The sequence below is a fragment of the Staurois parvus genome, unplaced genomic scaffold, assembly GCF_062004578.1.
Source record: "Staurois parvus isolate SC_StPar_1 unplaced genomic scaffold, SC_StPar_1.0 ptg000264l, whole genome shotgun sequence".
In the NCBI taxonomy this organism is placed as follows: Eukaryota; Metazoa; Chordata; class Amphibia; order Anura; family Ranidae; genus Staurois; species Staurois parvus.
This window is the reverse complement of record NW_028318060.1, coordinates 11,201,930-11,216,167: the sequence shown is the minus strand read 5'-3', so window position 1 is coordinate 11,216,167 and position 14,238 is coordinate 11,201,930. Positions and strand designations below refer to the sequence as shown.

General features: G+C 40.5%; 1 protein-coding gene across 3 annotated transcripts in view; it reads left to right on the top strand.

Annotated features, from left to right (window-relative positions):
- FILIP1 (filamin A interacting protein 1) overlaps nucleotides 1-12,040 on the top strand; it is a 210,042-nt gene extending 198,002 nt beyond the window's left edge. For 2 of the 3 annotated variants that reach the window (XM_089681393.1, XM_089681395.1), the window contains exons 6-7: nucleotides 1,134-1,358; nucleotides 6,408-12,040. In XM_089681393.1, the coding sequence (XP_089537519.1) occupies nucleotides 1,134-1,343 (210 nt within the window). In that variant the 3' untranslated portion in view covers nucleotides 1,344-1,358; nucleotides 6,408-12,040. The remainder of the gene's footprint in view (nucleotides 1-1,133; nucleotides 1,359-6,407) is intronic. The other variant, XM_089681396.1, reaches the window with a different exon arrangement.
- The last annotated feature ends 2,198 nt before the right edge of the window (nucleotides 12,041-14,238 follow it).

The window sequence follows — 14,238 nt, the reverse complement described above, 5'->3', positions numbered from 1 at the left end:
GGGATTTACGTTCACTTACTTTTCTGCTGGCACAGAAAAGTGTTACATCAGACAGAAATTGAGGGAAAATTTGCAAGGAACACAAATGTCTGTGTTGTTGTTTGAATGTTACCTTCACTTCCTGTATGGAAAAACATTGTCAACAAGACAGGAAGTGAGGGTAAATCACTCTAATGGTGCCCTAAACAGCATATAAGCAGTAAAATGCTTATGTGTTACCAATCCCTCTCCACTATATCTGTATCTGTACAAAAACTGTTTTTGGCTTTAAAAACGCTGTAATTACTCTGGGTTTTTTTTTCCAGTTTTGGTTAATTATAGAGTTGGAGCACCTGTCAGGTTTTTATTGCTGTCTGTGCCTGTTAGGGAGATTCACCCTCTCTGATTGTCCTGGCGACCCTTGTCATTAGGACTAAGGCCACTTCTACATGGAGAAGGTTCCATTGGAGTCCACTTGCTCAGCAGGGGATCTGTCTACTGATCCCTGCTGAGCAAGAGGATGGCTAGTCTGGCTCTCTATGGGCGGTCGGATGTAAACGGACCATCTGTCTGTTTTTAGTGGATAGGATCGGATTGGATGTAGGCATCTGCACTCTATAGAGAAGAAAAGAAGGTCTGATCAGGTACACCTGCAAAATGGACAGACAATCTGATTGGTCCGCTAGTGTAAAAAGGGTCTAAAAGTGAGGGGAAATTCAAACTTTTGAGATGTCATCAGAACAGGAATAGAAGGTATATTTCAAATGAAGTCAACTGTTCTAGTGACAAGTGTCTAAGAGTGTTTACTACACTTTGGCAAGATTTCCTCTTAATTTCTGTTGCCTCTGTCCAATGACACAAAAATGACAAAAAATCCTGACAGGGGTTTCAACCATTCTCTACTCTATCCAAAATTTTATATTAAGCTTTGGCTTTAGATATACTGTATGTTATTCATGTGTTTCTGAAATTGCTGTTAATCCATATTCAGATGTATGAATGATTTTCTTCAAATTTATAGCAACAAGATTTTACTGACTGCTTAATTACACGTGATTGTGTTCATTCTTTACAAGGTGTGTTAGAAATTTTCAGTTTGAATTTTATAGATCTTAATGCAATTTTTTTAAATGTGTTTTTCTTTTTCTTTTAAGACAACACAAGATGGGTCATCTCAACGCCACACCCCTACCCGCATTCCCATGGCAAAAGGTATGAAAGCAGTAAAGCCAATAATGGCAGTGCCAGGAGCAGGAAATCATTCAAAAGCATTTGAGCCACGTGGCGAGAGTCAGTCTATGAAAATAGAATTGAAGAAGTCGCCAGCCAACAGCTCTACCCCTCTGGGAGGGGGGAAGGGCTGAGGCTAAGCCTCAGGGGTATGTGCAGGTGGATCTGCTACCATGAAAGGCAGTTCCCTGTTTATCAAAATTCTTAGATCTGTACTAATCAATGACTTCTTTGTTCACCTCTCTGCTGCTCAAAGGACCTGCAGGCTGGTGAGCCATTGACCTTTTGTCATCTAGTTGTTAAAAATAACAAAATTAAAAACATAACCATGTGTCTCAAAGTTAGATTACTAGAAATTTTTCTATACTGTAAAACATTGTTTCAGACAATCACCATTCTCCAGAGTAGGGGCAGTTCCAAAATAATTTTTTGGCTTCATTCAGTCAATTGATATACCTAAAGTGCATGTAATTGCAAAACTTTTTTTATAGTTTTGGATAGAATTGGGAAAGATTAGACCCTCTGTCAAATTTTAATTGTAGCCTGTGCCTTTGCTGGGCAGATTCGCCGCTCTACTTGCACCCACTGTCACCAAGAGACCCTACAGTTTAGAATTATCATGAGAACAAGAAGGGAGGGGAGGTTTTTTCCATGTGTGTAAATGTTCTGGTGACAACATTCTAAGATGGGAATTTTCCTAACATTGTAAAGATTTGTTTTCATATCCTCTTTTGCCTCCAAGATAGGAAGTGAAGGGAAATCCAGGACAAAGAATGCAAAAAATAACCTGACAAGTATTTTGACCTTTGCCTATTCTCTCCAAAACTATGAAAAAAGTTTGAGCTTTAAAGTGCTGTATCCTATTACTGGTGGCACAGCCAAAATGGTGAACTGGCATTTTAAAATTTTTTATTTCATACTTAAAATATGCCAGTACATCATTCAAGCGTACCTGCCAACTACAAAGGGCATATTAAACCTGTTTCCAAACAGACACCTTTTATAATGAAACTTGTTACATGACAGCTGTAAGTCCACTTGTTGCATGTATAAGGAACTGATATTATGTAGGCAAATACAATGCAATGTGCTTACGAGTATTTAAACTGGCACAGAGCATGCCTTATTATAATTAGAGCTTTTCCTAGAAAATACAGAAATACCACAGCATGCCGCTTCCACTTTCCTTTTATTGGGTACTTGAACAAAAGAACTGAAGCTAGAGGTCATTGATTCCAATGCTTTTAAGTATTTTTGTTGTTTTACAGTATAGAAAATTCTATAGAAAATTGATATTTAGTGCAGCATGTGTTGACCTGCATGCCAGGTACTATGAAGGGATATGATTTTCCCATGTGGCATGCATATGCCTGTGTGTTGCATTGCTCTCTAGTTACATGTGATCTGCATGATTAGCATAGCAACATTCCGTTTACTTTCCACAAACCTATGAAATGCTGCCCTCTTCTGATCAACTGTGATCTGATACGTTAAGCAATTTGCAAACGCGGTTTCTGTTTGGTTAAAATACCTTTACACCTTTATCTATAAATGGAAGAAAAATACAATGTTATTTATATTGAATTATCTTTTCACTTGCAGTACAGGTTTTGGAAAGTAAATTAATTCATGATTACAGAAATGTTTTTATGTATTGTAAAATTTACTCTTTGTTCCCTACAGGAATCCAATAATATGTTCATGTCTAAAAGCCTACACCATTTGAATTGTGTTGATCTTATTTCTCAATGTCCCTTATTCTATGTATTAGCTATTTTTTTCATGCATATACAATTTGTATTAGAGAATCAAGTTTTACAAATAGAATAAATCATAAAGCAGTATACAGCACACATGTCAGATTATAAGGAACATCATACAGAAAAATAGGGGCATTGTAATTGCAATAACATAAAGTACATCTAGCAAGTCCATCTACTTGCTGCCTGGTAGCCTCCAACAGATATCACTTGCCAATAAGTAGATCCATTTTCACTTAAGGACCAGGAACAATACTCTATCCCCTGTTGGGTCCAGAACATGCATCAGCACTCCTTAAGACTAACCTCAGAGGCCTACCATAACTGTACCATCCTGTACTGCAGTACACCACTATAAAGGTATAGATAGGGCTTTTTCAGAGGGAACATGGGGGAACGCAGTTCCAGGGCCTCCGTCACTGAATTTATGTAATGGCAAGGGGTGTTGGAGTGTGCTGGAGGGTCTATGGATGCTGGCTGCCTGGGGATCTATTGTTGCTGGAGGAGATCTAATTTGTGCAGGGAGTCTATTGTTGCTGGGGAGGTCTATTGTTGCCAGTGGGGAATCTATTGTTGCTAGGGGTGAGTCTTACTTTGCTGGGGGATCAAGTGTTGCTGGGAGGGATCTACTGCTGAGGGAGGGGTCTTTTGTTGCTGACTGTTGGAGAGTATATTGATGCTGGCTGTGGGGAGATCTGTTGTAGCTGCTGGTTGTCTATTGTTGCTGGAGGTATTTTTTGCAGGTGGTCCATTGTTGCTGGGGAATCTATTCTTGCTGGGGGGGTCTGTTGTTGCTGGCTGCAAGGGATTTATTACTGCTTTTCTTGCTATCATTAGCAAATTCAGGAAAAATTACTTAGCACCACATACTGATACTTGAGTCTGTACTCTCTGAAAGGGCAGTATTAAGAGGTGGGCAGGGGGTGGAACCAAGGACCAGTGCTCGGATGGGTGGAGACAAGGGGTGACATGGAAAGGGAGAGTAATAACTTTTAGAAGAGTGCACAGAATCTCTCAGCTTGGTTTGTCATTTGCCCCTTGATCCTAGTCGATTTTCTCTAGAAGTACCTAAAGAACCAAGGACAAAAAAATTTAAAAAAACTTATTCTCAAAGTGTTCCTGTAGGGAGATAAGGGGGTTCATTTACTAAAGACAAATAAGCTGTTCACTTTCATAGGGAATTTGCGCTTTGCACTTTTAAAGGGAATTTGTACTTAACTTAGTGAATGAGATGAAGCTCTTTAGACTTCCATTATCCAATCATGTGGAAACAAAAATACCATTATTTTTATTTTCCTTGAATGTGATTGGGTATTGTTTTCCCCACATTCAAGGAAGGAATAAATAAATATTGATTCTTCAGGAGCTGTGCTGATTATTTCTGAATAAACAAAAACCAGTGTGCATAGCATTGTTATATGACGAAGGTAAGAATTGTTGCTAAGGAACAGTATGTACACTGCACATACACTACACATGTAAACTACTAGTACACATCAAGGTAAAGGTGATGTAGTCGGGTAGTGGCTGAGTGCCAAAAACAGAAGAAGAGACCCAAATATAAGAAGGATCAAAGGCTCTAAGAACACAAATGATATATACACTAATTTAAGTAGGGGCTAAAATTGCCAAATGACAGTGAATGCTATGCATACTGTATATATATGTTATTTATATAATGATTGTGTTTTTTGTTCATTCAGAAATATTCAGCACAGCTCCTGAAGAAGCAATATTGTAGATCATTGACCTAAACACATCAAGAAGCCCTGTCAAGCACATTGCTAATTGATGGCTGCTTTACACCATAGGGGTCTTGAAAGTATTTGGGTAGTCTGGAAAGTATTTTAATACGTTGTCACTCTGTTTATAATTATTGTGTTACCTTTGTTTGTGAACCTTAAATAAATTTGTACTTTTTTAATGAAGATTGTAGAGCCTATAAAGTCCATTTGGTATGAAATGACTTCACCAATCTAATTATGCCCATTATTTCCACTGGGGAGGCAAGCAATAGGTGAATTATGTCCTAGGCATGCACTACCTTATAAAATAAATAGCATAGTTTGATAACCATTTCATGACCAGTGTAACATTCCTCTAGACCTTAGAAGTTTTTTTTAATTTATTTTCCACAGTTGGCTCCAAAGTGCTATGGCCAAGTATTGTTTAGATATGATTGCTATGCCAGTTGGTCACTGTGTAATGTTAGTGGTTAACCCAGACCCTTTAAAGGTTTACAGCACTGGTGGTGTTACATGGGCCCCCCAGTGATGTATTCACTGTTGGCAGTCAGTGATCACATGATAGGGAGCCCACCCCAGCAGTTCCCAATTAAACAATGAATGGGAGCTGGCAGTGACTGCGCAGTCATTGTGCTGGGGTGCTGAGTGAGTGTGCTCCCAGCACTAACAAGGGCTGCCAGCTGAAGGGATATGTGTGGCAGCTCAGTTTTAAAGCCCACTGCCGTGCTGCCACATGTGTGCATAAGGCTGGCTTTAATAGGTTAATTTCTTTTAGCACTGTGCCGCTGTGTTCAAAGTGAAAATAAAGTTTTGGTTGGAGTTGGCCTTCAAAGCAGTTGTCTGGGGCAGCCTTTCTCAACCAGGGTGCCCAGGCACCCTGGGGTGCCTTCAGGTTTCTTCAGGGGTGCCTTGGCAAAATGTCCAAAAATTGCCCAAAACTTGTATACAAGCCAGTAGGTGAAACAAGCCTGCCTTTTAGTTACACAAAGCCACAGGTTTTCATTGTGCACCATTACGACCTTCTAGCCGCAGGCGTCCTGACAGCCAAAAACGTCATCAGTTGATAAGGAGGTTGTCAGCCGCCTGCACAGCATCCTAGTGTGACCCTCCCCTCCCCATCAGTGCTGGGGTTACATTAGCTCAGTGATGGAGAAAAACTGAGAAAAACTGAGGGAGAAGAGAAACATTGGAATACTAGTCAGTACCAGTGTGCAGAAGTGTATTTGCTTTGAAAGAATAAATCACCTCTAATGTTGGGTGTCCTACATGTGTGGATGTTGCTGCATTATATAAAACTATTAGAATAGTTTTTCAGATTTCAGAATGGGGTGCCTCAAGACTCTATATAATTTTAAATGGTGCCTTGGGACTGTCCATAATTTTAAAGGGTTCCTTGACTGAAAAAAGGTTGAGAAACACTAGTCTGGGGTATTGGTGTGGCAAGCTATATGAGCAACATCCTTGTGCAATGAGTGAAGTCACAACAACCTTGTAGATATGCTTACCTAGTGCCACATGAGGCACCCCTTATTGGCTCCTTATTGCACAGCACAGCAGAAATTATTGTGTATGCAAACTACTTTACAACATCCAAAAAACAAAATTATTCTTTTTCAGCTTACTAGGACCTGCTTGCTCACATTTAACTGTTGTTTCATAAAAAGTTTAAATCAGACTTTTTCTTCTTTTCCAGAGAGCATTGTTATCCATCAGGTACGCATGAACACTAGATGACACATATGAGGGAACACGATGCACTTCTACTGAACTCAACCTCTCATGGATGTTTTCTGGGATGCTCAACAAGACCTTGATTACTGACTATGCTACTGACACATTAAAGAAAATATGTCTTTTTTAATATTTGGGAAAAAATATCCTGAATCTGCAGAATTTTGTGAAAAGTAATTTTTAAAGAAATGATTTCTTGGCGAGAATTTTAACTTATTTTATATTTTTCTGGATTTTTTTTTTTTCATGTGGCTTTTCACAAATATTGTATTTTTCATATTAAAATTGCCTCTGATGGTTGTCTACCAAAATAGAATGCTATAATCTGGAAGAATTATTTTAAAAAAGCACCTTTATGTGTGCAGGTTAAAAAAAATGAAGGAGTAAATGTGGTTCAAATAAAACATTCAAATTCAAGTGTGTGTAAGTAAGCAAATGTTTGGTGTTTGCATGGGAATTTGATGATCCTTTACATATTTAATACAAGAGGTGACATTGAAAGCTTTAATTAACAACACTGTGCTTTAAGCCATATAACTTAGTTGAAAGGAATATTAGATCCAACACAAATGTTTTAATGTGCACACAACAGATATTTACTTTGGTAGAGGTAGAGATGTTGTAACTAGTGGCCACAGATTGTGGGTGCTTTACAGTTTCTAACATACTGTATATTATAAATAAATGAATTCCTAAGTGGAAAAATTCTAATTCGCTAAAATTATGAAAAAGTGATGAAACAACCAAACCAAAAATTCTTAGTGCCTTAAGGCGTATCCAAACTCTGAAAGAGAAAATTTTATCAACCCCTAGGTGATGGCTGTGTCTTTCTTAGGTTTTTTTTCTTTTCACCTGGTGATCCAGCCTGTGACACTCTTTCTGTCTTAGGGTGGCTCCACTCTATGGAGGAGCAACAGAGCCACCCTTGGAAATCAGCACTGTCAACATATGGAGAAGGGAGAATTAGATACCCTAGCAGATTTAGATGGAGTAACAATTCATAGCCAAACTACTAAAGAAGTTACAGCAACTTTTTTTTATCCTTTTGGGATAAAGGTTTTACATAAATTAATTAAAGCTAATTATTGTAAGCACCCCTGTCAATGTTAAATAGCTAGGCTCAGCTCTGTGACTGCTACTATTGCTGGAAATCTTTTTTTTTAAAGGAAGTTGAAAAATAACAGACTTACTGGCAGGTTCAACAGGTAAAAATAAAGGAAAAAAGCCTTAAAAAGAAAACAAATTCAGCAACTACATCTAAGAATTGGCAAGCTGCAATAAAAAAATCCATGTAGTCAGATTTTTTTTGAAAAGTTTAACTTGCCCCACACTGAAAATGAAAGGCATGCATTATTTATTTCATGTATCTATAGTGCCAACAATTTTTACAACACCTTACATCAGTCCCTGCCCTCAGAGAGCTTACCATCTAACGTTCCTATCTCACATGCATACACATACTGTGGCTAATTAGACAGGAGCCAATTAACCAGCATGTTTTTGGAGTGTGGGAGGAAATCCGAATACTTGAAGGAAACCACAATCACAGGGAAAACATGCAAACTGCATGGAGGTAGACACACAGAGTGGGCTTGGGAGTGAGCAGGTATGAGTGCCCCCAAAGCTAGTGGCTTTGGTGGGCACTTGGTGGGAAGAAGAGCCAGAAGCGTTGACGAGGGACCCCAAAAAAGGAGGATCAAGGCTGCTCTGTGCAAAACCATTGCACAGAGCAGGTAAGTAGGTTTTGTTATTTAAAAAAATAGGGGTTTACAATAACTTTACCAGTGGCAGAGCTTGGTTGGTTCTATTTGCTGCTGTTCTCTCATCTGTCTGAGTGATGCTACACAGGGGATCAAATGAGGCTCATATGTACCAAATAAGGTATTTATTCTGGATCTACAAAAATATTTTAATGAATGCCTGAATTAGAACTTTTGACTATGTACCTGGAGTTCAGTATTAAAAACTGGTTGCTCTCAGGATCCTACACCAACTAAAAATATCTTCACACAACCATCCTAAAGTATGCCAGAGATATCAGAATCTACATGCTGTTCTTTATCACAGCTGCTACCACGCATCAGGTGAAGTTGGGAGCACAGGCTGCAAAAATTCCTGTTTTGAGAGTTGTAGTAGTTAGGCACTTACAGCTACATCTGTACCTAGAAGTTTTATTTTTTCATAGTATTTGCTGAATTCCAGTATAGAGTCATGTTTTATACAAATAAAGTATGATAGTGTGGTGTGTGTTTGTGTGGACCTACAAAGACAGTATTTAGTTCTACTTGTACAAGTGTATTTGAATAACTGTCTATAGCCGACAATAAAGCTTAAGGCTAAAATAAAGCTTGAGGCTGATTCCTAAAGCAGTAGTAAACTCTTGGCAAAACCCCAAAAAAACTGCTCCATGCGAGTTAAGGGCATTATTTGCTAGTATATATCGTATATTAGCACATTAATAAAGACTTACTTTAAAACGAAGCCCTCTAGCAGTGTACCATCACCACTGACAGAGCTTCCATCTTCTCCCGGTCTTCCTTCTGGGTTTGCGGGCTCCAACCGTTTGAAAGGCCGAGGTGTGATGATGTCACTCACACGCATGCATATGGGAGTCATGGCTGCTCAACAGAGCTCTGAAGGGACTGCATGAGTATGCTGCCCCTTCAGGGCGCATGCGCATGAATATTCCTTGTACCCACAGGTAAGCTTTATTGTAGGCTTACCTGTAGGCACAAGTGTCCAATCGCTGTTTACTACCACTTTAATTCTTTTCTGCTATAACACCTTTATACTGAACATTTATAAAATACGCCATTAAATGTTGGGTGAGCAAAGGATGCTGACCCCTTAGATTTCTAGGTAAATCATTTTGTGGCCTACAATCTGCTGGGATTGTTCAAATTAAAACTGACATATTATTTTAGAGCTCATCTCCAGTCAAAATGTTATCATTTATTTATGGATAGACTTTTTGTATCCCCCTTTAAAAAGATTTTACTTACTTCCTGCCCTTATGTCACAGGGCTAGGAAGAAATGAGAGATCTCAAAAGGGATGCTGGAAGCAGCAAAAACTATTTTTTAGAAGAGTGTGGACATGTTTACACCTCTGTCAGATTTTTATTGTTAGAAACAATATTTTTTTGGTTGTTCACTCATAGGGGAGTATGTTAAATAAAATGTAACAGCAATGAACACTTTGGGGTTGATTTACTAAAGGCAAATAGACTGTGCACTTTGCAGTCAAGTTGCAGTTGCACTCACTTTCCCAAGAGCTCAGTGAACGTGGTGAAGCTCTGCTGATTTCCATAATTCAATCATGTGCAAGCAAAACTGTTGTGTTTTTATTTTCCTTGCACCTGATTGGGTATTCTTTAAAAAGTGAAGATTCACCACATTCATTAAAGTGGAGTTCCAGCTGAAAAAAAAAGTCAGCAGCTGTGAAAACTGTATTTGCTGACTTCTAAAATACAGCCACTTACCTGTCCCTCGGTCCAGCAGTGTCCTCACCACCGCTGGTTTCACTGGCATTCTTCTCTTCCTGGCGCTGGCATCTTTAGTGTGGGCACCCAGCTGTGACAGCTTGCGGCTTCACAGGCAGGTGCCCACTGATCAAGCGTGAGAAGCGCTGCATTTTGTGAATGGCCCCATAGTCTTCTGGGACCTGTCACGTGTCCCAGAAGACTATGGGGAGGGAGGGGGAGGAGAACTTCTGCTTCTGATCGCCTAAGCATTTGCAGCGGAAGTGGGAGAGAGTACCTGTCGCCCCCTGCTCCCCAAAGGTGCCAATCCTTAATGGGGAGCGGGGGACAAAGCATTAAAGCAGAACTTCCCCTTTTGGGTGGAACTCTGCTTTAAGCTCTGGGGAAAATTAGTGCAAATGCACTTGCGAAGTGCACAGTCTTTTTGCCTTTAGTAAATCAGCCCCTATGTATTTTATGGGATATTAAAGTGGAACAATAAGCATTTTGGATAAAGTAAGGGAGGGTTATAACCCCTGTCAATTTATTTTTTGCCATCTATGTCTGATTGCAGAGATTTTCCTTCACTTCCTGTCTCATAGTCAAACAGGAAGTGAGAGGAAATCTCGGCAAATTAAGGGAATTCCTTGAGGACCCCCCAGGTCACCAGAACTAGCATCCCCATTGGAAAATTTCCCCCTAAAACTTTTCTGGGGACAACCCAAATTTGGGGTTTTCTTTACTTTCACGTTCAATAATGGTAAACAGCACAACTAGAGAGGGTGAATCTCCCTAACTGGGGCACAGACTGCGATAAAAACTTAATAGGTGTTCTAATCCACCCCCACTCTGTCCAAAACAAAAAAAAAAGAGCTTTGCCTTTAGTTATACTTTAAATTAGTCTTGGGGACAACCTCCACTATTTACAATATGAAAAGAATATGGGGAAAAATAGAAGCTTCATTTGTCCCACAGACCCAAAGAATATCTGTTACACAACTTGACTAAAAAATAGAAAGGATTTATTTAATACATCTAGAAACCTGTATAAAAGATTATTCTTTCAAAGTATTTTTTTTAGATTTTTATTGCTGTCTTGGTCTTCCTACCCCAGCAACCCCACCTCCCTCATTTCTTGTACTGGTGTCACAAAAACAGGACGAGAGAGGAAATCTCTTCAGTGGGTGACAGACTGCAATAAAAATCCAACAAACTTTCTAACTGCTCCTTGGATTTAGGCTTCAAATATTTTGAATGATACAGCATGTTTCCAAAATGAAGTAGACACTGAATGTTTTTTTTAATCTCCTGTCTTACTGTGAATTGTATGGACCTGTGTAGATGGGGTTTTGTTCACTTCAAATGGACATTTCAATCCCCATACAAGTCTATCGGAATGTAAACCCACTTGAAGCATCAAATGCACTTGTCTGAGAATTCTGAATGTTCTCAGACCCGACACAACCACGAAACCTATTGACACAGGCCCTAATACTGTTGACAAAACACAGATAGCAACACAATATATTTGAATTGAGTTTAGTAGAGGAAGAAAATAAACATGTATGTTAATTGTGATTATATTTTATAAACTGAAGTCATGCAAAGGTATGTATGAGATACAAAAAGCCAAAGGTATGTGTTTGGTATTTACTAGTGAATGCAGGATGAAAAGTGCATTATTTATTGCCACTATGCAATTAAGATAAGCAAGTACTAATGCGTTATTACGGATTTTTCAAATAGGCTTCAGATGTTTATATGGAGCAAATCTTCAATGACAGATGTCTGAACTGAGAGAATATCTAATGAAAGATGTCTAAATATAGTAGCTCTTGGGTGGCAGGTGACTAAATTAAGCATCCCTTGGATGTCAGATTTCTAAAATAGAGCTGATATTGAATCTCAGATGCCTAAATAGAGAATACCCTGAAATGGTAGATGTGTAAATATCTCTCTGCTGCGGGCAATCAATAGAGTTGTGGAGAACATTTCAACTATCGCCTATTCTGGTTGTTCTGTAAGCAGATTATTATAAACTGGTACACATGTGCAGCTTGTACACATCTTTATTCTCTGTTGTTTTCATTTTTTGTTTAAGGCATTAATCCATAATAAACTGCCCTCTGTACTTTGCTGATGGATTTGTTTATGTATTTAACATCTGTACATATATAACATATGTAATTGTGTAGTTGTATATATATATATATATATATATATATATATATATATATATATACAGGGGCGGACTGACAACTCATGGGGCCCCTGTGTCCTTGCCCAAATTTAAAAAAGCCTATGAAAAAGGTACCAGGGGTCAATAGGGGGCCCCATGGGATGCCCCTGGTACCTTTTTCATAGGCTTTTTTGAATTTGGGCAAGGACACAGGGGCCCCATGAGTTTCCAAATGGTCAGTCCGCCCCTGTATATATATATATATATATATACACATATATATATTTGATGTGCTTTTCTTAGTTGCAGCGGCAAGCTATGCAAACACATCAGCTATCCAAACACAAGTGTGTTTAGAATCTGTTTACAGTAGATGAGCAGGCAAATGAAATGAAGGTTTCCAGCCTCTGGAAAATGCACCTGAAAATAAATCCATCCAAACAAAAGGCTTCATGTGCCTTTGTAATATAAGGATACAATAGGCCTGATGTATGATTGCTGTCTGTGCCCCTGTTAGGGAGAGCCACTCTCCCTATTTGTCCTGTTTACTGTGATCATTGAAAATAAAAGTAAAAGAAAATCCAAAATTTTCAGTTGACATCGCAATAGTAATAGAGGGGACATCTTCCAATGGGGGCACTAGTTCTGGTGACACCCTGGGATTCCCTCACTTTGGAGGGATTTTCTTACTTTCTGTTTTAGCTGTGGGACAGTAAGTGAAGGGAAATCTTACCAATGGGACTCAGATGGCCCAAAAAATTGACAAGAGTTATAAACCCTCCCTTATACAAATTAAAAATGAAAAAAAGTGTTTCTTTAGTGACACTTTAAAGTGTTACCAAACCCAGGTCCTTGCATTCGTTAGATCTGGTCTCCCACAGTACATAGAACATGGAAATGCAATTATTTTAGTAAATATAAAGTGATAAATAATTTTATTTTTCAGCAGTATATAGCAGTCTATTGACTTCTATCAGTGTCCAGCAGAGCACTGGTTAAAGCTTGTAGGAGGAGTTTTCATTTTGCTCTAGGACAGTGGTCTCCAAACTGCGGCCCTTTGCTTGCCTCTATCCAGCCCTCGGGGTACTATTCCTCCCAACAAAGAGGCACGATTTCTTCCACTATAGGCACTACTAGGCACCAACTATGTCCTTCCACTGACACCAATGATGGGACACAATTTGTTATGATCCGCCAGGTGGTGCCTCAGGCTGCCAACTGACAGACCTACCCAGAGCGTGGGGTCTAAGCCCGGGCTGTGCTTTCACCAGGGCCCCTAATGGTGGGGATGGACTTGAAACAGTCCCGGACCAGGTCACGACCTCTGAGCAGGCCCACCAGTGGCTGAGGAGACCTCCGGGGACGTATGCAAGTACCGGAGAGCCAGATGTGAAGCGGATGGCGGCCCCAGCAGGGTAGTAACGGATCGTGGTCCCGTGGGGGTAAGCGAGGTACAGAATCGGCGGGCAAAGAGTAGTTGGGTCACACGCAGGGTCAGCAGGGTAAGTCAGTCCGTAGAATGGTCAGGGCAATCCGGGTCAATCACAGGAGCAGGCAGAGTAGTCAGGGCAATCCGGGTCAATCACAGGAGCAGGCAGCGTAGTCAGGGCAATCCGGGTCAATCACAGGGGCAGGCAGCGTAGTCAGGGTCAAACAGGGTCACTAGACGGGTGCAGGAATTCGGAATCACAGATAGACCTTGCGGCAATTACTGACAGTGCAGGGCATCTTTAAATAGTGCGCCCTGCACTGTCATTGGCTGCCCAGGACGCGCCCCCGGGCTGTCATTGGCCGCCCGAGGCACGCCCGCGGCTTCCACTGCGCATGCGCGGCGTCCTGTCATCCCCGGCTCGCCGGGACCTGGTGCCTGTGTCCCGGCGTGAGCCGTCGCCAGTGCGCATGCGCCGGCCGACGGAACGCCGCGATCCCTGACATTGCCCCCCCCTATGGGCACCCTCCGGGAGCCCCACTGATCTCTCCACCGCGGGTGGCCACGAAAAAATTCCCGGATGAGCCTGGGGGCGTGAACATTCTGGATGGGTTCCCAAGAGTTCTCCTCAGGGCCATAACCCTTCCATTTTATCAGGAACTGCGTCTGGCCCCCCCTCTTTCGACAACTGAGGATAGTCTCCACTTCGTATTCCTCCTGGTCACC